The 25018-nt window shown below is 44.0% G+C and overlaps 3 protein-coding genes across 6 annotated transcripts in view; 1 reads left to right on the plus strand and 2 right to left on the minus strand.

The window, feature by feature from the left end:
* Positions 1-3829, plus strand: part of SFI1 (SFI1 centrin binding protein) — a 29081-nt gene extending 25252 nt beyond the window's left edge. For 2 of the 3 annotated variants that reach the window (XM_058036664.1, XM_058036666.1), the window contains one exon: positions 412-906. In XM_058036664.1, coding sequence (XP_057892647.1) covers positions 412-519 — 108 coding nt within the window. In that variant the 3' untranslated portion in view covers positions 520-906. Of the gene's footprint in view, positions 1-411; positions 907-3773 lie in introns of those variants that run through there. The other variant, XM_058036665.1, reaches the window with a different exon arrangement.
* On the minus strand, positions 760-12006 carry LOC131090962 (phosphatidylserine decarboxylase proenzyme, mitochondrial). Of its 2 annotated transcripts, none has more exons than XM_058036670.1 (7): positions 9753-12006; positions 8004-8169; positions 5805-6041; positions 5543-5681; positions 4677-4823; positions 3811-3971; positions 760-3519 (listed from the first exon to the last, which is right to left on the minus strand). In XM_058036670.1, the coding sequence occupies exons 1-7, from the start codon at positions 9947-9949 to the stop codon at positions 3295-3297; spliced, it is 1272 nt and encodes a 423-aa protein (XP_057892653.1). In that variant the 5' UTR covers positions 9950-12006; the 3' UTR covers positions 760-3294. The 2 variants fall into 2 exon arrangements, with proteins under 2 accessions (XP_057892653.1, XP_057892654.1); XM_058036671.1 differs by having other exon boundaries at positions 9947-12005.
* On the minus strand, positions 10107-25017 carry LOC131090963 (phosphatidylserine decarboxylase proenzyme, mitochondrial-like). Its single transcript, XM_058036672.1, has 4 exons — positions 24961-25017; positions 21883-21977; positions 17977-18152; positions 10107-10168 (listed from the first exon to the last, which is right to left on the minus strand). Exons 1-4 carry the CDS (start codon positions 24984-24986, stop codon positions 10154-10156), a joined length of 312 nt encoding a protein of 103 aa, XP_057892655.1. The 5' UTR covers positions 24987-25017; the 3' UTR covers positions 10107-10153.
* Between the last annotated feature and the right edge of the window lies 1 nt (position 25018).

A 25018-nucleotide genomic window follows, 5' to 3' on the forward strand; every position in this document is an offset into this window, starting at 1 on the left:
AAATGCCAAGGGAAATTTGTAGTCAGAAGTAGGCTGAGGAGCAGAAGAGGCTGTGTAGATGCCTCTTCCTGTTGTTCAGAAATGCAACTCCTGCTCCAGTAGACCTCTCTGAGGCTATTTCCGAGGTATAGATCAAGCTTTCATAGACTCAATCTCAATTTTTTTTCTGCAATTTCTCGAGACAACTCCCTGTGTGCAGACTGGCCCTGCCCTGCCTTCAGGCCCCAGGTTCACAGAGCCAGGTGTGGGTACTGGTACCTCTGAGCTGTTCCTCAGTGACAGTCTGCCACGTACTGGCCCTCAAGTGAGACAACACAAAAGCTGCTGGGGCATCTCTTGCTGTCCAAAAGACTAAATATTGTCTGACCTTACACACTTATGTTGATGCTGATGCACTGGTGTTCCTTGCAGCTGCAGGTGAGGATCAGCACTCTCACCAAAGCACAGCTGGCTGAGAGACAGCACGTGCAGGCCCTGCTCGCCCGCCTGCGAGACATCCAGCTGGCCCTGGACCTGTAGGATCTACCAACTGCCCAGCTCAGGGGTAGGACTTTTGGCCCTTTCATAGCAGGGGACAATGGAAGAGATGTATCCATTCACTTGGTTCTATGTATGGAATTTATATTTGATAAATTAAGTGAAAATAATTTGGCTTTTTTTATTGTTACTGTAGCTGGAGCTATTGTTGCAAACTGGAGCTACACCTACCTCATGCTGCACTTGCAATACCTAGTTTAGGTTACCTGTCATGCCACAAAGATAAGCAACACAGATAAGACTCTTTATTTCAAAATGTTTGCAATTAAATGAGTTCATGTCAGTAAGTCATACACTTTGACATACAAAAATACCGTGCTACTGATACAGTTGAATTAAATGGATTCTCCATGCAGGAGAAATTCACAGCATTATCAGTACCCTCGAGGAACTTTTTCACTCCTGGGGTGCATTGCTGGCCCCTGCATCACAAGCAATGTTGGTTTATTAGCTCACTCTGCACAGTATTAAAACCACCATAAACAGCCACTTGCATGCTGAATCCTCTCTTCCTTCTGAGGTTTCTAATAAAGCAAACATCAAGCAACCCATCCTCCATCACTAGGCTAATATGTACCTTCAGATACTATGGATGATGCTGCTGAGTAGGAAGAAATTAAAGCTTAAACTTCCTTTGGCTCTGTCTGGATGTCATAGACCCAGTGGAAAAGAAGGAAAAGATTCAGTTGTCTTTTTCTCTCATCCACTGGAACAAATTTGCTTTCTCTTGTTAACATGACACTGAAGTTTAATCAAAAAGATCACCCAAACTTTATCCTCTCAGAGCTGATATTTGCCTTACTCTTTTCTCACTCTCAAAGCTTTAAAAAGACTTGTATCTGGTACTATACTGCTGCAGGAGTAAACTTGCTAATACCAAGAACTTTAACAAGATAGGTGGCTGAGAGCCACTTCAAGCTTTCAAACTCCTCCCTGTGTGAGGAAACACTGACTCCTGGAGCCAAATGAATTTTCTCCTGCTTGTCACCCAAACAGCCACCCTCATCTGACTCATGCCTGGCTACATCACTTAGAGGCAGTTTATCATCCCTTCCTTCCCGATGACAAGCTAAGCATACAGGACTTGGCAAACTGGACATTTGTACAACAAAATTATATTCTATTTTCTGCAGTGCATACAAAGAAGGGTTTCTTTAGGAGATCAGAGCCTGTCATCTCCTTGAAGTAGCAGAAAAGTAGCTCAAGCAAGGAAGTAGTAGGAGAAATCTTTCAGAAAGCACAAAGGCAGGTTTCATAAGCGTGTCCACTCCAACAAGCTCTGGATAGCAAAATCATGTTTGAGTGCTGGGACTTGAAACAGTTTATTCTCAAAAAACAATTTACATTGCTTTAAAACTCAATTCCTCTTCACTTTGGCAGTGGTTTTTGTCAGTGCCACATGCAGTAGATCCAAAGTGTTAGATTTTAACTCTTCTTGATGTGAAGTTGCAGAAGCTTTAAAATTTTACAGTGGATTAAGCTTCAGCACAAAGATTTTAGCCCCCAGCACATTCCTAGCATTAAGTATGAGGGTACAAGTCAGAGCCAGTGTGTTTTTTTGTTTTGTATTTTGAATAAGATGAAGTTGTTGCCCAGTCAAGGGAGGGCCAGATTGGCACCTGGGAAGCAACACGGGATTTCTTTAAAAAGCCATAAATATTTTAAACACAGTCAGTGCATAGGGCATTTCACTCTGTACAATAAAAATTGGTCCTGAAGTAGCTGAAGCTGTCCTTTAACAGAGGAACTAATTCTTCAAGAATTTAGTGACAAAGTAACAAGATACATAGCAGAAAGGAAAAGCACACTTTAGTTGCCATCACATCACCTGGCAAAAATATGCCCTGTGTCTTCTAACTCCTTAATCCAAGAGATGAAGTTAACTGTCTTTCATAAAAACAAAAACTTTAAGGCCTGGAATAGCAAAATAAAACCATGGATTAGGAAGAGGACACAGAGCTTTGTCTGTCTTTAAAAAAGAAAAGAAAATTGCAAGATGACAAGTTCTGTTGTCTGGAATGTAGATACTGTTTTCAGGTTTAAAATACACTGCAAAGCCATTTTTAAAGCAGCAATGTCAGGCAAAAGAATTAAAGTTTTTTAACAGTACAAAACTCAGGATGAGGGATGAGTGTCACTCATTGTACTGACTGACTGTTGTACATTTTGCTTTGTTTGGGCCACGAAGCCACACCAGCAAATTTCACTGTTTGGCCATCTGTGCATTCAGAGACTGCTTTTATCTAGTAATTTGGGTGGAGTTTCTTAGAATAAAATAAATATGAGAATATATTCTTTACTCAAGGTCTGTAAATCAGATTCTGTAGATACAAGGTACAAGGTCTGACTCAGCCTGTCAGTGTCCCTTTAACTACAGGTAATCTCTACCTCCACCCTTTCCTACTGCACCTGCCTAGCAAGGCTTAAAAGGGACTTAGAGGCTCTAAGAAGAACATAATTATCCTGTGGCACATTCAGGGCAGAACATGAAAGACTACAGGCACAGGGTGGGCCTGAAACCACCATGGGCAACATCGTTAAAGGCAGCTGTACCCAATACATCCATGATCATTCAATTCAGTTTCTACATTCAGCAGCAGGTAAATGTAGACCAAATATTTTCAAGTTTAATGCAGCAGTGACATCTTTCTTCCTCCTCACCCAGGTCCTGCTGAGTGATACAAACTTGATAAGTGAAACACTCAGTGGTGTGAAAAAAGTCCCTTTTTATAGAAAATCTTCTTGCTGAGACAGTTCCTATAGAGAGCCCAGTGCTTCTCCAAAGCGGATTTTCTGTCCAGCCTTGAGGTTGAATCTGAAGTCCTTGGGTGCCTCAAAGATTAGTACAATTGTAGAGCCTAAGTTAAATTCCCCTAAATGTTCCCCTTTCCTCATGGGGATTCCCTCCTTGTTGTTGTTGGATATGAAGCTGAAGTCATTGTAGGAACCTTTAGAGTAACTTGGACTGTTCGTGTGCAAGTCCTGTACAGAGAAGGAAGAAGAGAAGGATTTCAGTGCTCTGTATTCCTTCATCACCACAGCTGTGGACTGTACACACTCTCACATTTTCCATGCACAAACTCACAGTTCAAAGGTGCAATAGGAATATTTTTTAAATTGTCTATATTGGAGACAACACTGTTTAAATCAGTCTTAGAGTATCAGTACTGTGAAACACCCTAATTTCAGGGTAATAATTTTTCTTTTTAAATTTTGTTATGCTGCATCAACCTCAGCCATTAACAAAAAGGTGCCTGCTATGATCCTGCTCACCTGGTCAAAGTAGATGCGGATGGAGCCCACGTTTGTTGCTCCTACAGCTGTTAGTGAGAAGAAGCCATGTTTCCAGTCACCTGTAAGGACAACCCGTTCATTGTGGCAGAACAGCTCCTTGATCCAGCGAGCTACTCCAGGATTGACAGACATCAGAGAGCCTGAAGAAATGAGAAAATGCTCAGGTTAGGTTGTCTGGTTTGTAGTGATACTGTAACTCAGATGGTGTTTTCAGTTTAACTGGAGCTGATCCAGTAAACAGCTCTGTCAGTTATTTGTAGGAAGAGAGGCAAGTGCCAGGCAGAGCAAATGAAAGAGAAGTCTGTGCTGAAAACAAAGGGGTCACAGAAGGATGTGTGTGGTGGGTCAGTCTCTTTCTCATGGTGTTTGAAACCAAATCCAAATACTTAGGATTTTGCTAGCTACCAAGAAGTAAAATATTCTTATCTGCAAGAACATCTGATCCCAGCTCCAGGAGTGTAACTGTTCAGTAGCATTTTCTTTGCCAAGCACAAGCAGAGATCATCCTTTAGGCTACTGTTTGGTGTGAGCTGCAGAACTTTCTATATTTCAGGTGCAAACTAAATAAACAGTGTTTGGGAACAAATCAGCTCAGCTTGAATCAAGGGGTACTTCAAACAAACAATTTGAATACAATATTACTGTTTTCACTATTTTTATGTGATTTGCTCTGGTAAACTCTACAGCTGCAAAACTCATTACTGTTTGAGACAAATCACTTTTCTACCATTGTCTATCATATTACTGTCCAACTTCTGCACTGGTGTGTCTCATTGTGCAGAGGCCCATAGCAGTGCTTCCCTCCATGGCTGCTCTGCAGCTGTTTCCTGGGAACAGAAACCAACCTGGGAAGTGCCGTCGGTGTGACACCGTCCAGTCTGTGGGCGAGTGGAAGCAGTGATAATCCCCTGGTGCAAGGTAAATTACACAGTGGTAGAGCTCATTCCCCTCCTTTGTGACCAGTTGTTTCTGAAAAGAGTTACCAGGTGGGGCTGCAGAAAAAGCAGGGAAAGGAAGGGGTTAAAGATATTCCTCCTGAAGTCATCTACCTTAGCCAGGCAGTCTGTGTTAGAGCCAGTGCAATAGCAGAGGATTAAATGCAGCTCATGTGGATTGGTGAGACTACAAAAACATAGCTTTCATGCAGAAATCCAATATTTCCAAATGTTCCTTTCCCTTTACAAGAAAATTAGATCCTGGATTGTTTCAATCACAGTGAAAAATTTCCTTTTGGAGTTTGCCCTTCCATAAGCAAAACAGCAGAACTGAAATCCAGTACAACAGAATTTTTACTAAAGCTATCCTTTAAGAACAGAATTTGTGAAGAGTCCTCTAAGTCATCAGACAGGAAGTGCTTGAGCATGGATCTTGTTAAGATCCAGTTTTTGCTAGCCAGTGCTTGGGCCCATTTCAGTGTGACTGCAGGAGTGCTGCAGCTATGGTGTAGCAACAGATCTTGGAATCAAGTGTAGGAACCAAGCACCAAGCAACTCAGTTCAGATAATCAGAATGAGCCAGGCATGACTGCATAAAGCCACTGGTGAGGAAGAACTAGAACAGTGACATGGTTACCCACAAATTAAACCAAAAATCAGACCTGCTTTTGTTCCTGACAATGCAAGAAAATGTTACATTTTTTCATCTCTCTTATGATTTCTGAGAACACTGGAAGGGCACAGCAGAATAAATGCAGAACTGACACAGAACTTACCCTGGCTAAAATGCATTTCCTCTGTGGAGATGCGAGGTCCTAAGAAAGATTCCAGAGAATAAGTAACGCCTTTTACTTGCTCCACTTCACAATTTTTTACCTGTCCGAAATTAAGGATCTTTCCATCAGAGGGACTAATCTACAGCAAAGAGAAAAAAGGAACCAGTCAGCAGTTCATGAAGTCCTCATGAAGCAGTGCCATTCCTCTGGGGGCTGAGGGAAGTGGCAGTGCAGGGTGAAGCCCTCCCTGCCTTTCACTCACCACGCTGTGCACGCAGCACACCGGCCGCGCCTGCGGTTTCAGCTTCCTGCGGAAGAACTCGCTGAGGTTCCTGTAGTGGTGCAGATCCTCCACAGCTGCCTCCTTCATGTTCACCCCGAAGGTCCAGATGTACAGGCTGTACACCGGCTTCCTCAGCCACGTGGGCAGCTCCACCTGGTTCAGGCGGCCCCAGGCTCGCGAGAGCAGCCGCGTGGGGACCGACTTGTACAGGGCAACCTGAGGGGACAATGGCAGCAGGTCAGTGCTCTGCCCACTGATGGCTTCCTTACTTCTGTCACAGGAAGGATCAGACTGTTCTGCAAACCCCTCCCTTGAATTCATGTAGCCTTTACGGCAGCAAAAAATTTACACTGCACTTCATCGTCATTCCCTCCATTCTGGTGAGATCAGACAAGAGACAGGATGAAACTTTATATAACTTTAAAGTGAAGCCAGAATTTCCACTCCTTTGCAGGCTGAAGCTCCACACTGAAGTTACTGCAAACTGTCCAATGTGAGGCTTACAGAAAAAAGAGACATTGCACATATTATAGCAGAACGCTCATCAGAAAGGCTTAACATTACCAATGTATACATTTTTGTGAATAACTAAATGAAAATTGACTGGAAAATAACTTCTCAGTGTTGGGTGACATGTTCCCCAGACTGAGGGTGCTTCCCACACCCAGTACTGTGTGTTGTATGCTCTAATGAGTATACAAGTACCATCAAAGAAATATACCCACTGGATGCAGCTACACAGGTATAAACCTATACCAGCCTTACTCCTTCTCTTGCAACAATGGGAGCTGCTAATTGCAAGAATATTAAAAGCCTTTATTTCTGTAGAGATACACCATTGGACTTGCACCAAAAGCCAAGTTTTAGCAAGAAAAACAAATGAAACAAAGTTGGCAAGAGGTATCTGCTGTTGATGGAAGTGGAGAGATCACAACATCTTTCTGTTGATAATTCCAGCAGACAGCTCTTCTGGGGTTTGTGGTGCTTGCTGTCAGCCAGGAAGCTCACATGGCTATGATGTAACTGGGGGAAGCTGGGGAATATGGACCAAGGGAACTGAACACTCTGAAACCAGTTTTGCAAAGGAAGTGGTGATCTGCTGACTGCTGTTTTTGAACAGCTACATTCAACTTGCAGCTAAACCCTGGGATTTTTCTTAGTGAGAGTCATTTGTTCTCAATCATATCCTTCATGATTAAGTCTTGCAAAACACAGCCATAAACACAAGCAGAAGTATGCACTGGCTCCATCATACCAAATACAACAAATTAAGATTTCACTTACAAATCACCATCCTGTGTACATACAGGGATATTTCAGAAAGGAAGTACCAACCTAATCTTACTCAGATAAAACCATCTAAATGAACAGTGTTTTAGGTTATATAAGCTGAAATACTGAAGAAAAAAAAAAGTTGCCATTTAATTTGACATGCCCTGTACTGTATTAATTTCTAAAAGCTGTTTTCCACCAACATCAAAAATGTACATACACCTATAAAATCACACCAATTGTCATAAGCAGTATTTCCTAGCAGCCCCTTCTCTTCAATGGAGCCTGGTTTTCAAGCTGATGGGATCAGACAGAACAGATGTTCAATGAAATAGGCTTAAGAATGGCAATTTTGTTCCTGTTTGCAATCAAAATACTTACTTGGTTGTTGGATTCTGAAATTGCATGATTGTGGGGAGAATTACTACGAGCAAGGCATCCCATACCCCGGTCTCAACAGTGACAGAGCAGAGATTTGTGTATCATTTGGACATGCTGGACTACAAATGCTCAATGAACTTGAGGAACAAACCCTCTTGGTGCGAAAATAACAAAAACAAGAGACCATTTCAACAGGACCAGGAAAAGGAACTTGCCAAAAGGTTTGGTCTTCCTTGTCCGAGCCCTGATACTGTGATGTGACTGAATTCCTTCAGAAGTTTCTGTTAACTTTCCCTGACTACTAGAGGACAAAGTAATTCTCTGCTCCTTAACAAGGCACTTGTCTGTGAGGCAATTGATCAACACAACCACAGTGAAAACTAAACAGAAGCACGAATTGCAGCTCTGCTTTCACAGCAGTGATCAGCAGGCTGCCCTGCATGCAGCAGCTCTCCCCCCAGCTGCTGCCAGCTCCAGGACACAGCTCCCAGATGTGGCACATGAGAGAGAGCTGCTCACACTTACCCTGCTCATAGGCCTCCATCCCACTCTGGTCAAGGGTTTAAGAGCACCGAAAGGCAGAAGGTAATAGAGAATAGTCAGAGGCCAAGAACGGAGTTTCAGAGCAGGCCTAGACATACAGCTCAGCTGGCCCAACCTTCGCCTCAGGGCCAGCTGGGGGAATTGCAACCTGAAAGATTACATACACAACATCAGAGGGTCAGGCATCTCAGCTGCAGAGCCACCAGCTTCCGACAGCTGGGTCAGTTATTCCTGCTAAATGTTTCTTAATCTTTCATACTACAAGTCTTTACTCCTTTGATTGGTTCTTCCCCTTCCCAAAATAGAACAGTTTATCTAAAAAGTCCAGATAATGGTGTTCACCCTCATAGGTCACGTTTTATGAATGACACCCTCAAAAATTAAAGGTAAGACCAGTTTCCAGGTCTTAAAGCCTTCACTGAGTATCCTGGTTCTGAATAGGGAACATGTGGACAAAGCCAATATTTCTACTACTGCACAACAATCTAGTCTCTGTAGCCCAATAATCAACTCCCCTCATAACCAGCTGCATCTCTGATTTTTTTAGTTACATGGGTGTCCTGACTGAGAGAGACCTCATTTTGCACAAATATCATGGGGAGAAGTTGACCTAACTCTCACAGGGAAAAGCTGCTCAGCTTCTTAGCAGAGGACAGACGTTAGGGGCCTCAGTTCAGATCCTTGCAGGAGGTCTGGATGCAAAACCCTTCAGGTCCCCATTTATTCTTTGGCTTCTACTCATGAAAAAGCCACTGGCATTTCCCAGGTCACATTATCAAATGGAAATCTGTCTACCTGAGGGCAAACTATTGAAATGACTGACTGAACTCCTGGCTAGGAGACTGTTCTGCAAGCAGGACACAGCGACGTGCGCACACAAACCGAAGTGGCACAGTCTGGCCGCTCCCAACAGCTCACTCTCTCAAGGGATCCTGTGACATGAAAGAGAAACTACAAAATATTGCATATGTCTTTCCAAGATGGAAAGAAGCTGAGAATTTAAAAGGAAGTTTTCTTGTCAACTCGTTCTTTTCAAAACTTGGATCAGAATTAAAATATCAGGCAGGTATAACTGTCACCATTTTGGGATGCAAGATGGTGCTTTTGGCTCAGAGATGTTTTTTTCTGCAGTGAACACAACTTCTTTCCACTGAAGAACTAATAAATAGAGAATGATCTGTGCATCTTAATGCAACAAGGAAAAAGAACTCTGGGCAGAAGTGCTGTCTTAGCAGAGTTAATGCAGGATTCCCAGCAGGAGGTAGGACTGACTCGCCATGGGAATAGGAAGGGACACTTCACATTCTCCCTGCCATCCCCACCACCCAGCAGGGCTGGCGGGCCAGGAGCCGGGTTGGGTCCCGTTCTCCCCCTCCTGCTGCTCTCCCCCCCTTCACTGCAGTCGCTCCTGGACCAATCCCTGCAGAGCTGCATCGCGTTGGAGCCCTCGGGCTTCTCACTGCCTTGGCCTGGTTTCAGAGCGGCCCCTCAACTAATTTTTCCATTCTCCTAGTGATAGAGAGTAGAAGGGAAAGGAATGAAAGCTTCCCCATTCCCCTTGTCATGGAACAGCATGCCCTTCTCTGCCAATACAATGTATAAGGAGCTTTATAGTAATTAGGCCAAACAAAAGCTTCGCAGATGGCTCCCGCTCCTTCTGCCCAGAAACCCTCCCAGCCTCCCTCCCGCCTCAGTCACCACTCCTGCAAAGCAGAAAATACTGAACAGTACCTGAAACGAGTTCTCCTACTTGGTGTCCCACCAGCAGAGCCAGCTGGGCCTGGACTCTCCAGCTGTGGGTGCTGGTCCCCGGCACAGCTGCTGCTGCCGCCGTTCCCTGAACGCAGCCTCCGGACATGAATTTTAACTTTGCGGAGGTTGTAGCAAGAGGGTGGAGGGTTAGATAAAGCTTTGTAGCATCTCACCATTTCCCTGTGTGCAGCTCTGGTCCCTGCAGGGTGTTTGACTGACACATCGTCAGGGTGACGGCTGTTGCAAGGCTCAGTCTTTTTTCCTCTACCTCTCTTTCCTTTGCTTGCTCCGGTATAGGAGAGAGGACTCGGCGTCACAGTTCCTAAATCCCCCGCTGGTTTGGCTCTGGATTCCCTCTCTGTTTCCCACTTGAATCTCTGCTACGAGAGTTGCAGCTATTGCAAACAAACAGGCATTGTGTCATATTTCAACATCCCACTACAAAGCCGACTCTGCACACGATAAAAATGAGCTGTCCATATGAGCAGTCCTTGCTTCTTGCTAGTCCGGGTGGCCATTGAAGCCCAACTCCCCAAAAAACACCCTGCAGTCTGTCCCAGGCTGCTGGGCAGCAGTGCTCTAGTGAGAGGAGCAGCCAGCTGGCCTGGCACAGCTCATCCCAGCGCCAGCCTGAATGCAAGGCTGGGAGGAGGAGTGGGGCGGAGAAGAGGAGGAGGAGGAGGAGATAACTCCCAGCTTTAATTCTGCAGTGCAGCAGCTGCTGCTAAGAGTTCTGGACTCTTGGGCACCAAAAATCCTTTCCTGCTCTTAGTGTCCAGCTTGTAAAGAACAAAACAGAACAGAAAGGAATGTATTTCTATTTTACAACTCTTGCCAGACACAAACATCCATCTGCGGAAATCTGCTTCCATCTAAAAACACTCAGTTAAGGGAACAGGTAATGGACATTCTTCTACAAATAACCAGATATATACAAAAAAAGCCAGTTTTAGGGCCAGCTTGATAACTGGGTATAAAAGAAGTGTTATGTGCCTATTATGTGACTTTCAGTACTGTCACAGTTTTTGTGTCCAGTAGAACTAAAATACAAAACAGTAGGAAACTGTTTGGTAGCTGGTTTGATTTTTAAAGACCAAAGGCTGCACTGTTTCTATCTAAGCATTCTAAATATACAGAGACATTTCCCTCTTTAATCCTACAAAACACACCTCAAACATAGATTTTCTGAATCTCCTGTGACTGGGTTTGGATTGTTAAGGGAGTCCTGCTTCAAAAAGTGAAGTCAGATAGCTACATCTCACCTCAAGATTAAACCAAATACTCAGAACGATTGCAGGGCTGACTCTCTCGTGGTTCCATTTCACTTCTGCTTTCTGCTAAAGCTGGGTTGAAAACAAATTTAAAAAAAACCCCTCCTTGCTTCCAGAGCTTTCTAAGCACTGTGAAAACTCTCTGGCTGACAGAGTAGATGAAAAAGAGCACTGTTGCTCTGACTGAGGGAAAGGCTTGTATTGTAATAGGGATAATGCAGGAGGAGTGGGAGGACCAGCAGGAAAAGCTAGAATTAACTAGCAAATGGCATCCCAGTGAGGCCTCAAAAGGAAAATATTCAAGCAGTAATTGTGTATTTTGATTGGCCTTCAACTCCAAATATTACAGATACTCCCTAGACACACCTCTGGAGATCCTGCATTAGAATATTTTTCTCGGGTAGAAAATTTCTATATGGTATTCTGTGTGTCAGGAAGATCCAAGACCTGTGTGCATGTTGTTCAAGCTGAATTTTAACAACTGCAAATTAAAAAAGAAACCCAGCTAACTGAAAGATGGGAAATTTAAGATCAGTGAAAGCACTCAAAACATACTCCTTCCTCCCTGAGCCTTGTGCCAACTCTTTTTGTTTTCCTATTTAAAATATCATTTAGTCTTTCTCTGGCTGGCACAAGAAACTCCTACACAACAAAAACGATGCCATCTGTATAGTAAAATGCTGAAAGCAGTTAGCCAAAATCCTATCAAAATTCAAAGAAAAGCAACAAGGAGCACAGGGGAGCTACTTTGGGAACATCAGAAATTAGTAAATACTTAAACAGCAACAAGCTAAATCGACAACACTGTTTCAAAAGAAACTTCATCTGACCAAGACAGAATTATTTTTCACACTGAACACGTGTGTTCACAGAACTGTAGGGAGGGAATTAGTTTGGAGCTGGGCAGGAGCAGCAGAGCACCCAGTCCAGCAGCTCCTGCAGCCAGGGTGGAGCCCTGCTCCCCATCCTGTGCAACCTTCACCCTTGCAGAGAGAGAGCAAACACATCACATCTCCTTCAGTGCTCTTCCCTTCAGGATAAGGGAGGTAACCCACAAGGTCTTCCAGTAAAATCAAATTTTACCCCTCAAAACACTTTTAAGGAATTATTGTATTCTCAGCTGAGTAACCATGATTCTATGGAAGCATGTACCCAGATAAACAGCTGATCTGCTCCCTAAAAAAACCTAGACCCTGAAATGTTCTACAGCCTGATGAAGGGGGTAGTACCACCCTTCAGTCCAAAAAATATGGGGCAAGTGAGATTCCTCTCCAGGAAGGGAAAAACATGGGTGTTACAAGATTTTTTTCTCCACCTCTTAAAAAAACTGTGTGCAGCCAAGAAAGAAGTTTCTCTGAAGTTCTGTTCTGCTCCCCTCATGACATTCACCAGGATGTCAATACCTGAGTCCTGCTGAGGTGCTGACATGCCTGCTGTGGCTGCCCCAGAAGTAACATGCAGTTCCTACAGTGTAATGAGGCTGAAATGAAAAATCCACCCTGAATTTACCTGCTTTCCATGGGGAAAGGAACAAGAACTGCTCATCAGACAGCTCATGAGAGAGGAACTCATGTAATGGCATCTCAACAGCTGGACCTCTTGGGATGCAGGCAGTGCCCACAGCCTGTGTCAGCTTAGACATCAACAACTTAGACAAAAATCTTTAAAATGTTTGGTTTGTAGGGGTTGCAGACCATTCCCAAACTCCCTCACCTGTTGAACTCACCCAGAATCCACTCTGGGCTAATAAAGCAGCAGTTAGCAGCAGGTATGAATCCATAGAGAATTATCTCATAGAGAACTGCTAATCTGCCAGCTATGCCACAGCTTCTACTCTGTCAGCTCAAATAAGCATCAAATCCAGTGACCTTTTTTAATTACTTGTCAAATAGTGAACTACTCAAATCCTTCTCTCAAGTTTTAAAAAGACACAGCAAGGCAGTTGCAAGTAAGACTAATGTGCAACTGAACTGCAAACCTGCAGCCTCGGTTTTAAACCGTAAGCATGAATCATTAGGCTTGGAATGTGCTGGTCAGTGCTCAAAGCCCTCTGGTCAAACTTTCTACTTTTGGTCACAGAACTACTGTTTAAAAAATGCACTGAACGCATCCCAGTGCTGTACTCGAGTGCCAGCAAAAACTACGCTCTTGCACTCAGGGCCGAGGTACTGGGTGCCCGTTGGTAAATTCCCGTTCCTTTCCCAGCAGTCACTGTTTGATATCACAGTGATATTAATATCTCATCCCTGCTCCCACCCAACCTTCTCGGCAGGCGGCCCGGCAGGACAAACACTGGATACTCCACACCCAGGCAGGACTCCCGGACTCGGAGAGCACAACAGAACCGCCCGGTGCCGCTGGAAACCTGAGCGCCGGCTGAGCGTCTGCCAGCGCCGCGGGATTGCCGGGCAGCGCCCTCGGGAGCTCTCCGGGAGTTTTCCAACGGGGCCACTCGCGACTGACCAGCGCTGCCTAATGAAATGTATCGTGCTCGGCTGCATCTACCCGCACTGTCTGACATGCTTTACTTCTCATTTAAAAAAGCCTTTCTATACATTTTCTCTTCGTGTATTAGGAAAAACCTTTTTATTGCTTTCCCGTAACTTTACAATGCTGTTTCAGTTACTTTGTATAAATATAAATGTTACTTCTTCAGGAAGAAAAAGAAGTATTTAAGGATAGCCTAACTGGACGACTGGGTTCTGAATTCTGTGCAAAAAGCCTGTTATGCAGTCTCAAAGATCTTCTGTGAAGCAAGGACACAAAGCTTTATTTATTTACAAAGTGACATGAAATTTGAATTTCCAATTAACGGTTTAGAACAACACCCCCTCCTATCGCCCCATTATTTAAGATATCAGTAAAGCAAACTCTCAGCTCCAGAAAGGGTCTCTAAAGGAAGCAGAAGCCGCGTTACATCCTCCCCACAGAGCAGCACCCGGCGGAAGCTGCGCAAAAGCCCCGGCGGCTCCTCGGCCCCCCGTCCGCCCCGCGGGACTCTGGACTCCGATAAGGCTGGTCCAGCAGACTCATTCTGCTTAGATATACTCAGAGATTACTCATGAGTCGACTTTGGAACATCACCTGGAACTTCCAGCAAGCCAGAGTGAATCACCCCTTGGCCGCCAGCCCTCGCACATCTGCCCTGCGGTCCGATAGCCCTTACCTGATGCCCAGGGAAGTCTCCTTCGTCCCGGCTTTCCGCCTTCAATCGCCAAAACGACACCGACCCTTCCTTTCAAAGCAGTTTTCAGACACGTGAACAAAGCTCAGCGCACCCCCCACCCATGGCAGCGCAGCCATCCCGCCCCCGGGGCCCCTTCTCGGGGCAGGGGAGCGGAGGGGCCGCAGCTCCGCTCCGTTCCGTTCCCTTCCTACCTCCCGCCGCCGGCAGCCGCTCCCTGCCCCGCTCCGCTCCGCTGGCTCCGGGCGGTGCCGGCCCGGGCCGGCCTTAAGGAACCCCGCGGGCCCCCGGCCCTGCCCCGCCCCGGCTTCAGCCACTGGCGCCGCTCGGCAGCTCCTTCCCTCGGAGGCGGGGCCAGGGCGGCACAAACGCAAAGGAAGAGAGCCGAGGGCTCCGCAGCACGGGGTCCCCCACAAGGGTCAGGCACTCCTGCGGACCAGCGCTTCCCAAAGAGCGCTGGCCCGGACAACGCGGAAAGAGACTTGGGGAGCAAGGCACCGGTGCGGATTCCGTGCCTTGCACAGCTTCCCACCGCGTCTCCGGGTGCGGGAACACAATCCCACACAGGCACTGGCAGCCAAAGCACTGTGTGCTCCAGTCTCACAAACTGCTTCCGAAAAGCTCAGCTAAAGTGCTCCATAAGCTCAGCAAGGCGCTCAGGAAGATGCACAGGAAGTTGTACGACTCATCTAGTCAAAAGGTCTTTTCATTGTTTAGATTTTAAAAAAACCCACAAACCCAAACTGGTTTTATTTGGTTCCATTTGCCAAGACAACCGAGAAAAACATCTACACCATTGCAGCCTTTACACAATCTGATGCTGTTGAAATGTCACCGGTTTTAACATTTTCTGAACATCTTTCTTGCGTACTTTGAACCACTTTACGAAGATTTTTTTTTTATAATTGCATAGATGCTTCAATAAAACTCCAAGCATCAGAATCTGGGAGCAAGAATGAGGAATAAGAAACCAACTGGAGATTATATTTCTTCTGAAGTCGAATTAAAAAAAAATAAAATCATATATTCTTTCATTATTAGCTCTTTCCTGAACTTGAAACACACCTCTTACCATAATACTAAATGTCTCCTCTGGGCCAAGAAAAGCACCTTCTGTATTGTACTGCCATATGAGCTCCAGTATCCTCTGTTACATAAATACAAGCACTTCCTGTCATCAGTAGGAAAGACTGTTGTTCTTAATTCTGAGAATCCAGATCCTAAACCTATGCTCAAACACTTTCCTGGTGAATTAAGTTGTTTTTAAACAACAATAAGCTGCAGTTGGAACACTGCAGCTCACTTCCAGAGGCATTTACTGTGCTTTCCTGGCACGTGTCGCTCCAATAAACACTGCTTTTTCCTTACACAGAACAGAACAAACTACAGGAGGAAAGGACACTCTCAAAGTTCCACTCTCAAAACTCTGGTTCATCTGCTCACTGTGTTCCTCCAAACCCCCCCTCTGGCCAAGCTTTCCCACAGTAATTATTGGATCCTGTATCAACAGTGCCCTGCTGCCCAGGTAAGAAGAAGCAAAGTGCCCCTAGTTAGCATATGAATGGCATGCCATGCATGGCAGATCCCAGCCAGGAAATGTTCTGTGACAGCAAAGATTTGGAACAATAAGCTTCCATCCATCTGATAAACATCTACCTGTCTGCCTCCAAGCCCTCTGCTTTACCTCATCTAATTAAATGAAAGCTGATCCCCACTGGTTTCACAGTAGGAGACACTAAGGCGTTAATCAGCTCAAGCTATTAGCGACAGAATGTCTCTAAGAAAATGACACAAAGAAAAGGTCTGTGCTAAAGAAACAGTAGTTCTGTCTTTCCCTGTGGAGAAACTTAAGGAACACTTGACTTGCACCACATTAATTTCTGCCCCATCCTTTTATGAAGCTCAAGCAAAACAAAACCACACAAGTGTACTGACTGTAATTGAGTCAAAAATGCTGTACACCTCAGTGAGGCTCCCAGCATGTACCTCTGCCACAGGGGAGCTCCCCTGCCAGCTCAGCAGGGTTAATACCTTTAATATCTGTCTTCTCAGAAGCAGGGCAATGTGCCTCACACAGAGCTGGCAGGTGGAAGAGGGTCCACATTCCCCTGCGGAATCAGCACTTCAGAGCTGCAGGCTCGGCAGTGAGGGCACATGCACCAGTTCCTTGTTCTGCATTACTCCTTCAAAGCCCATTCAATCACACTTGGTCTCTCTCTGCCTATGTAAATGGGCTTTCTCTCCCTTATTCTGCCCTAAAAACAAGACAACACCCCCCCTTCCACACCCCTTAGCATGAGCCCAGTGATGCAAAAACCCAAAACAATGGAAAATGATAGGTCAGCAAAAATTCCCACTTCACTCTACAATAAAAAGGAACAATGCAGCTCTTATTTTTCTTGAATCCTTCATTGTTTGGAATATTTCTTGCAATGTCTGACCATAGTTTCTCTTTTTCCTCATAACTATTGAGCTTCCTTTCCCTCCCACAGAATTCAAACACATCAGGAAGGACTGGGATGTCTTGTTAGTGTCTCCTACTGGGGTCTGCTGCATCTGGGGCCCTGCTTATCAGTTTGAAATTCTTTGTGTGTTTCCCCACTGTAAAAACCAAATCCTTTAAAGCTGTTTCATCAAAAGCAACACTCTCAGCTTCACCAAACAATAACAAATCAGCATATCAGTACAATGAAAGAAGGCAAATGCAATAAGAGAATTACCCAATTTCATACCAAAAAGTATGAACAATAACAAAAGAATATTCGTTTTCAAGCATCAAAATTGAATTGACATTGCCATGTTAAATAAATCCTCTGTGGACACTTACCTGTTCTTTTTTTTAATCAGAACCCATTTGAAACAAACTTCAGCATGATAAGAATATACAGGAGACAGATTTACAGAAAGATTCCTGAGGAGCTATCACAGGCTAAGCTGTTAGCATCTGGACTGTCTGGATCATATCTGGTTTTGGTCACTACTGAAATTTAGGGATTCCAGCCTAGTCTCCCACAGGCATGTGGCCAAATCACTCACACACCAGCAGTGTGCTCAGGAATGCAAAGAAACTGCAGTGCCAGAGGTCACACTGAAGCATCTCCTACACAACCTTACAATCCTAGAATCTTTAACTCCTTGCCTTCAGAAGTGACACTGAAGCAGGCACTCATATGGCTGTTTGGAAGAACACCACATGTATTTTAAACTGTCCAACATGGAGTTGAACAATATACTTAATACTTCAAAGGCAATACAGTAGCTACAGGAAGCCATGAAGTATTTACTTCAATGCTGCAATGGGTGTTTGACCTATGAACACCATACACACCACCTGCAATTCCACAATCATTTCTCAACTCCTTGGAATCCAAAAGGAAAAGGCAAAAATCCCTCTGGATCAAGAGGAATTACAGACCTAAGTGAAAAAAAAAACCTATGAAAAAAAGGTCTTGCTGTATATTCATTCAAGAAACAGGTAAATTTTTATTAACCAGGCATTCATTCCATCTCAGCTTTCTTGTAAAGCACATATGGTGTCAGCCACACTAAAAGATGGAGGAGTTGCTGGCAGTTGCTAATGTATCATGGCTTCAGCCAAATGAGTTATTGAAGTGACAGAAACTTTAGTTCCATGAGCTGTCAAGAACACGTTGTCAACAGAGGCAAATTCAAGACTCGTGTGTTGAAATGGAAGCAAAGGAGCTTTGCATCAAATGTGGCAGAAGTAAAATTGCCCCAATTTTCTTACCTCCCATTCACTTGCAAGCTTCACAGGCACCTCTATGCCCCTCTTCTCCAGCTGTTGCAACTTGTAATCCTCATATTTTCTGTATCCTGCATATCCTCCACCTGTGGCTACGAGAACGTGGAAGGGCCGCAGGCGGAAGACTTGGCGCACTGCAGCAGTGTGAAGCTTCTTCCTGTCTGTAACAAAAAATCCCAGACTTCAGGAGAGAGAACAGCTACACAGGAAAGAGAAAGCAACCCTGTGCAGTGAGGGATATGAGCTGGGGTGATGAAAATGTGATTAGAAAATAAACCTGTCACAGAAGGTATGTACAGATGCTCCTGAGTATTCCAGTTATTGCAGTTTACCAAGTTACAGTAACTCAACTGACCAACACTAATTGGTCATCTGAGGTTTTAACCTCATCCCTGTCCCTGCCACCCCACATGCTTCCAACATTCTCCTCCCCAAAATATGTATAAACTGTGCTCCCTGGAAGCCCCATGGAGAAATACACAGAATTAGTGTCTGACAGCACTGTCGTTTCCAGCTGTGAGAACATTGGTACTGTGTAGAATAATCATTTGCTGGGGAACAATCTGTACCACAGTGAAGCTTTGTGCTTCTCTGTCATTAAAGCTTTCACTACAGTTAGGGAATCCCCAGACTGCACAGCTAACTGGAAGAAGGAAGGAAATTATGACCTGTTTTAGAGTAGGTGGGTAACAGGAAAACAGGCCCACTTCTGCTGTAATACAGGTCACCACATGAAACAAAGAATGTGTAGTATTAAATCTGGTTTTTACTGAGTAAACACCGAGCTCCTCCTGCCTAAGTCCAGCCTTGCAGTCACTGTGAGATACAAGGACACAGTGTGGTCACTAAGCAACAGAGTAAGCATGGGGCAGGCACAGCTGTGGGAGTATTTCCCTTCCAAAACCTTCAGAGAAAACAAATCTGTCCAGGGCTCAGTCAGTATTAGACTGTGCTGCTCGTGTCTGCCTGCCAGCCAGTCGGAAGTTCTCAGTTCTACCTGACAGAAAATGCCCAGAACCAATTCTTGATTCCGATTGCTGTCATTCCCACAGCAATCATTAACTTGCATGCACCAGAATAAAACCAAATTAACTTAACTTCCTCCACAGTCAGGCTTCTTAGGGTTTGACCATGAAAGGATGCATTAGCAACCAAAAGAATTCAGCCAACACCAACTCTATTTCTAGGCTCACACAGAGACAAAGCACAATTGTTTTGGAGTCTGGAAGGCTTTAATTCTAAGGAATTTAGTTGATTAGAAGCATTCAGCCATGATGCTGCAAAAAGATGCCACATAAAAGTAATTCTTGTCCATATTTTGTTTTATCAAAATAATATTTCTTAATAATTTCTTTCCTACACTCATGATTTAAAAATATTGCTACATATCCCAAATGCACCATAAAACAAAACCAGCTTTGTTCTTTCTTTAAGAAAAAAAGTATTTTCTTTTCTGGGGGAGAAAAATAAGGCAGCAACTACAGTTCCAGTTAAGATTCTAAAAATTATTCTTTCCTAAGGAACAATGCTCATGGAAGGAGAGGGATAATTTGGAACAGCAGAATATTTAAATAGACAGACTTGCTTGAATTTACAAAGACTCTACAACCTTTCAACTTTGTATCACTATTTCAACAGAAATGTCTGTACACAGACCAATGATACTCTTTAGCCCTAAAGCCTTTAACTCCCTTCCACCACATCTTTGCTTCTAAGTTAGCAAAGCTGCCCAGCTATTTCAGCAATTTCACAAATTCCCAAACCAAAATCCCTCAGCAAGAACAGCTTTTTCTGGTTTGGATCCAGAGAGAGGCAGTTTCTGTTTCAAGAGCATTGATTACAGCCATGTGAACATTTCTCTTCCTGTAACAGTGACCAAACCATGGGGTGTTCCACAAGCCACAGCAAACACAATTTAAGTTGTTGATAAATGAAGAGTTGACTTTTCCCCATCTCCAGCATTAATGAAACAACACTTCTGTAACTGGTCTCCAAAACATTATCATTGCAAAGGCACCCAACATGCCACTGTCAAGCTTATTTGCCCTGACAAAATTCCACACCTTTCCCACACAAAGTGTACAAATTCTAAGACAAGAACAGGAGTTACTGACTCTGGCAACAGAGCCAGGTTTAGGCAACTGGCACTGCTCAGATTTCAGCTGAACATTGTGTTCTCTAACGATGCTCCCTGGAAAGCACCATGAGAGTGTGTGGAGAGCTCATCCTTGGCACAAGAGCCACCAGAAACAAGTGCAGGGCAAGAGAAAAAAGATGCAAGACTGTCAATGTACTAATATAACATTTTTAGATACTACCCTAAATCTGAAGCCCTCACTGATAAAGCCAACCTCTTCCAGAATTCTCTTCAACACAGAGTATATCCAGCAAAGGAGAATAAAAATTAGTAACAGTTTCCTTCTCTGGAACAGGTGAAAAAGACACATTCCCTCAGAAAGGCTGGAAAATTCAGGATGAGAAAGGAAGCTGAATAATGGCAGGAGTGCTCTAGTTTATGCAGATAGATGCAGTAACATAAATGCTGCTCCATTACTCTGACCAAATTAAGAATTTCTTCCAGGACATGATACAAACACTTAGAGGAGGCCATTATAAGGGATAGAGATAAAATTAGAGAAGAGTTATCTTTCCTTTATATCCAAATCAGACTCTAAAATATCAATTAATTAGAAAATGTCAGGCTAAAACATTGAGTTGTTCAAAACTCAAAGCTAATTTTGACTAAAATGACTTTTTCTGCCTTGTGATCAACAACTTTGCATTATGTCTCAACTTGCAAATTTTTTTTCTGTAATGACTTTGATTTATAGACAACAAAGCCCTGCTGTTTTATTCATCTGTGTGAGCATATTTTTCAATAACAAAATATCCACATATGATATGCCAGACAAAGCACTTGGACAGGCCAGTTAACCCAAAGAAATGGTTTTGGTAAATGGGACCAATAGCTCAGCTGGCAAGGAAACAAAAATTGAAGACTGTTATTTGTGACACTAATATATGGCAATGCACATGCTACAAGTTTATAAATATTCCTTAAAACCAAACAGTAATATTTGATCTTCACAGCATTACCCAGCTACAGAAACATCAAGTGCAAGTACCACTTTAACCAAGTCCTAAACATTTCATGTAAACCTACTCTGATTTCCTGATCTATTCAAATTACAACTACAGATTGAAACATAAAAGGATATTTATACCTTTTTATTCTTATAGGGCTGTTAAACTGCTGAAATCTCAATCTCTCTGACTTTTCAAGGTGAACACCTGGTAAGAGCAGCACTACAAAGCAGGTAATACATTTGAATATTATAAATATGCAGAAGTTTGATGTTGCCTTTCCCAGTCAGTCACTTCAGTAGGTGTGGAAAGTACACAAATTATTGCTCATCAAGTTCATTTAAGTGGGTTTTTTAAAATGTAAAAACACTGTCCTAACATGAACATGTCTTTCTGGTAAATTATATTGTGTTTTTAAAAAATAATTTTTGGACTCTAGACTCCTGAGAAAACTAACTAAAGTGCAGAAATTAATTAAAAAATAAACCTATGACTAATGGGTTTTAATTTGCTATGCAGGAATTATCTTCACTAGAAAAAGTTTCAGATGCTTTTGTAAAGTTTGAAAGCAACAAACAACAACAGCTCATAATGAATCTTGTTAAAAAGGTAAATATACTTCTTTTACTATGTGGAAAACACAATTTGCAAGCTTGTGTCTAAGGAAATGCCATTAATTGGTATTTGATGCTGGACTCCCACTCCTTTCATTTAAAAAAATTACATTTTCCTATGTGAAACCACAATTTGATTAACTGTGAGTGGCCTTGAGTTTGAAACCACTTGTAGCTACAAGCCATCACTTACCACTGAAGAATGTCCTGGAAGGAGGCTGCTTCCACAGGACTCCAGCTCTAACACACAGGTTCCTCTGCACCAGCAGGTTACAGCTGCACAGCAAGCTGAAACACAACAAACAAGAAGTGGCTGCTGAAGTACAAACGTCTAATAATGCAAATTTCAGTAGTTCAGCATAGTGACCATCTAATGTTTAGCAGCTGAGTAACAGAGGGAAAAGTCTACTCAAGTTACCATAAAATTTCCACTGAGCCTAGTCCCCTGGTGGTCTACTCCTCTCCTAAAAATATTTTGAAAAATCCAACAATCCAACTGTTCCTGCAGGTATTTATTTAAAGATACATCTTTGTATTTTCTTTTTCTTAACAAATATTGACATGTTCCTCTTGGGCTGCTGTAATGGTGATACTTTTCTGAGTATTGTAGATGCTGATCTTGCCAATAGTCCTTTATTTATGTTATCAGCATGTACTGTATCTTGGCCTGTCTGGAGCTCTAAAATGCAAATGGAGTGGTAACTTTTATAATTATTGTTAAGTACTTGGGATTATTCCATTTCCACTGGGCTGCTACAACTGTGTCATTTAAGAACCTCCTACAACAGCAACTGTCTAGAGAGACACTCAGGATTTGGTTCATGTTTTACCTTATCATCCTGGTGGGAAGGAGAAAGAGTGCATGGGGGAGTTTTGGATTCTATGAAGAAGTAATGGCATTTCTAAGACCAAGTGCTGTAGCTGAAAAAGCAAAAAGGCTGCCAGGCACAGCAGCTCTTCTTTAGAATTTACCTTATCACTCTGTTCACTGGTGAACTGCAGTGAGAGTGGTTCTGCCCCTCTGAAAATCCCTAAAATAGACTTGGAACTGGCCAATATAGAAAAAGGGTTCACCCAGGACTTTTTGTGTGTTTAATAATGTTTAATTTCATGTTGATAATAAATCTGACAAGCAGGCATCCAGTTGTACAAGAACTGTTCCAAGTCTGTAAATAAGCATGTTTAAACAAGTATTTGACTGTGGCCTGGCAACATCCTGCTGTCAGACATGATCACAGGGAGGAGAGGGACAGAGTTCTCACCCCAACAGGCTCAGACCCTTGGGGAGAACCAGATCTTTGTGCAACCTGCTCACTCTCAGGAGGCAATGCCACAGCTGGGATGTCTTCATCTGCCCTCTGGCCTTTCATCTGCTCTTGATCAGATACACGGAGGGAGGACACAATTACTTCAGTAGCTTACAAGCTATTGCATCATTTGGGGCCATTCAACCTCAGGAAGTGGTTATTAAGAGTTTAAAGACTTAATTTCAGGTGCCTACTGAGTTACATATAGGCATGATCCCTTTATTTCAAAGAAGAATCTACAGATTTCTTACCTAGAAGTCACACCATTATGTCAGCACACTTGGTAACTATGCTTTAATATCAGCCAATGACCAACAGCTAAAGTTTTCTCTTATCCCTATTGCAACAGTGTCAGAATATCTCACTGTGCCCTTCAGCTCCATGGTCTCTGTTAAAATCCCTGCATTAACCCAAATGTGAGAGCACAGACCCTCCCTCCCCAAGCCCCACATTGCTGTAACCACGTGCTAAACCTGCCCCACTGCTGCATCATCTCCCAGGATGTTATTTTCATTACAAGACAGAAAAAGTGCTGAACATACAGAACCTGTACGTTCTACAGAGCAACACGTTGGGATTTGTCATGAACAACGAAGTCACCTGATGCTCTTGGGTCATACCAGGCCTGCACTAATTTGTGCACTTACAAGGCCTGTTTTACAACATATTAAAACACTTGGGATAAAAGGAGCACTTGCTCATCAGTAAGCTGGGAGCCTGTGGGCTACTTCTAAGGGAGTCAAGAAATAAAGAACTAATCGAATTAGCAATAGACTTAAATTTAGCAGAAGAGTTTTCAAATCCTAAAAAGTAATGGAAAACATTATTAAAACTTAACTGCAGCCTAAAGCATTAGTATTTGAGACATTTATTGGCCTTCCTACATACTAGTGTATGCAAAAATGCAGTCAGAACAGAACGAGTTGTGTTGACTTCACAGGAGCATCCAGGAGCTGCTCCCACTGCTGAGGCAGGGCAGGGCACTGGGACTCGGTACCTCCTCAGTGAAGGACACAACACCTAACCCTTAGCTCTTACCAAAATTGATTTTGGTGTCGAACACTGGAAAATCAGTTTCCATCTTACTCTGAAACCTGCCTAAAACCAGGCACAGACAACAAAACTAAAAACAGTCTCACCTTCCCTGCTCCTGACAGCCTGACCTTGGTGGGTACAAATGCAAGTTGGAGTATTGACCCCCTGCCTCTCCCACCTGACTGGAGGCTGATAGAGAAGGAACTGCCAAGAAATTCCCTGTTAACTGCAGCCCCTCTGTGTCTTCAGCCATCTCTGGATGAGGGACAACACTGGGGCTGGAGGTAACAGAACAGAACACTCTGTGCACGAGGTGTTTGCTCCAGGTTTTGAGAGAGAAGGGGGAATAAGGGGACTGCGTGTTCTATCCAAGAACAGGGAACAGTGGCCGAGAAGCAGCATGCCTTAAGCTGTTTGGTTGCTATGAAAAGCACAAGCCGTAAGAGGATATCTCCTGTAGATATCTCCTCAGTGCCCGGCCGGGTGCCCCTGCTCCCAGCCATGCCCCGGATCGCATAACCCGAGGGGCTGCAGCTGCTCCCCATCCACCGACTGCTGCTCAGCCCTTCCACTCTGACAGCTACGGACTGCAAATCCAGTCACAACTGCACGAGGCCACACGCTTCTCGTTCTTAAAATACCTGAACCCCTTATCTTCCTTTCCAGCTTGGAGTAGGAGGGCAAGGCTCCTTACCCATGCCAAGGGCAGGGCCAAAGCTGCAAAGACAACCGCACTCACCGCGCTAGGGAAACGTCAGTGAACGAGGGGGGCGAGAAAGGGGCGGCTGCGGCCCCCGGCCCGGCTCCTCCTCCCCCGCGGGGTGCCGGCTGTCAGACAGGGCTGCCGGGGCCAGACGGTGACAGCAACAATGACAGGGACAATGACAGGGACAATGACAATGACAGCCCCAGCCCCGCCGTGCCCGTACCTGCTCCGCGCCGCGGCCGCCGCCATCTTCCCACGCCGCCGCCGCCGCGTCCTCTGCC

This window comes from Melospiza georgiana, chromosome 18, assembly GCF_028018845.1.
Source record: "Melospiza georgiana isolate bMelGeo1 chromosome 18, bMelGeo1.pri, whole genome shotgun sequence".
In the NCBI taxonomy this organism is placed as follows: Eukaryota; Metazoa; Chordata; class Aves; order Passeriformes; family Passerellidae; genus Melospiza; species Melospiza georgiana.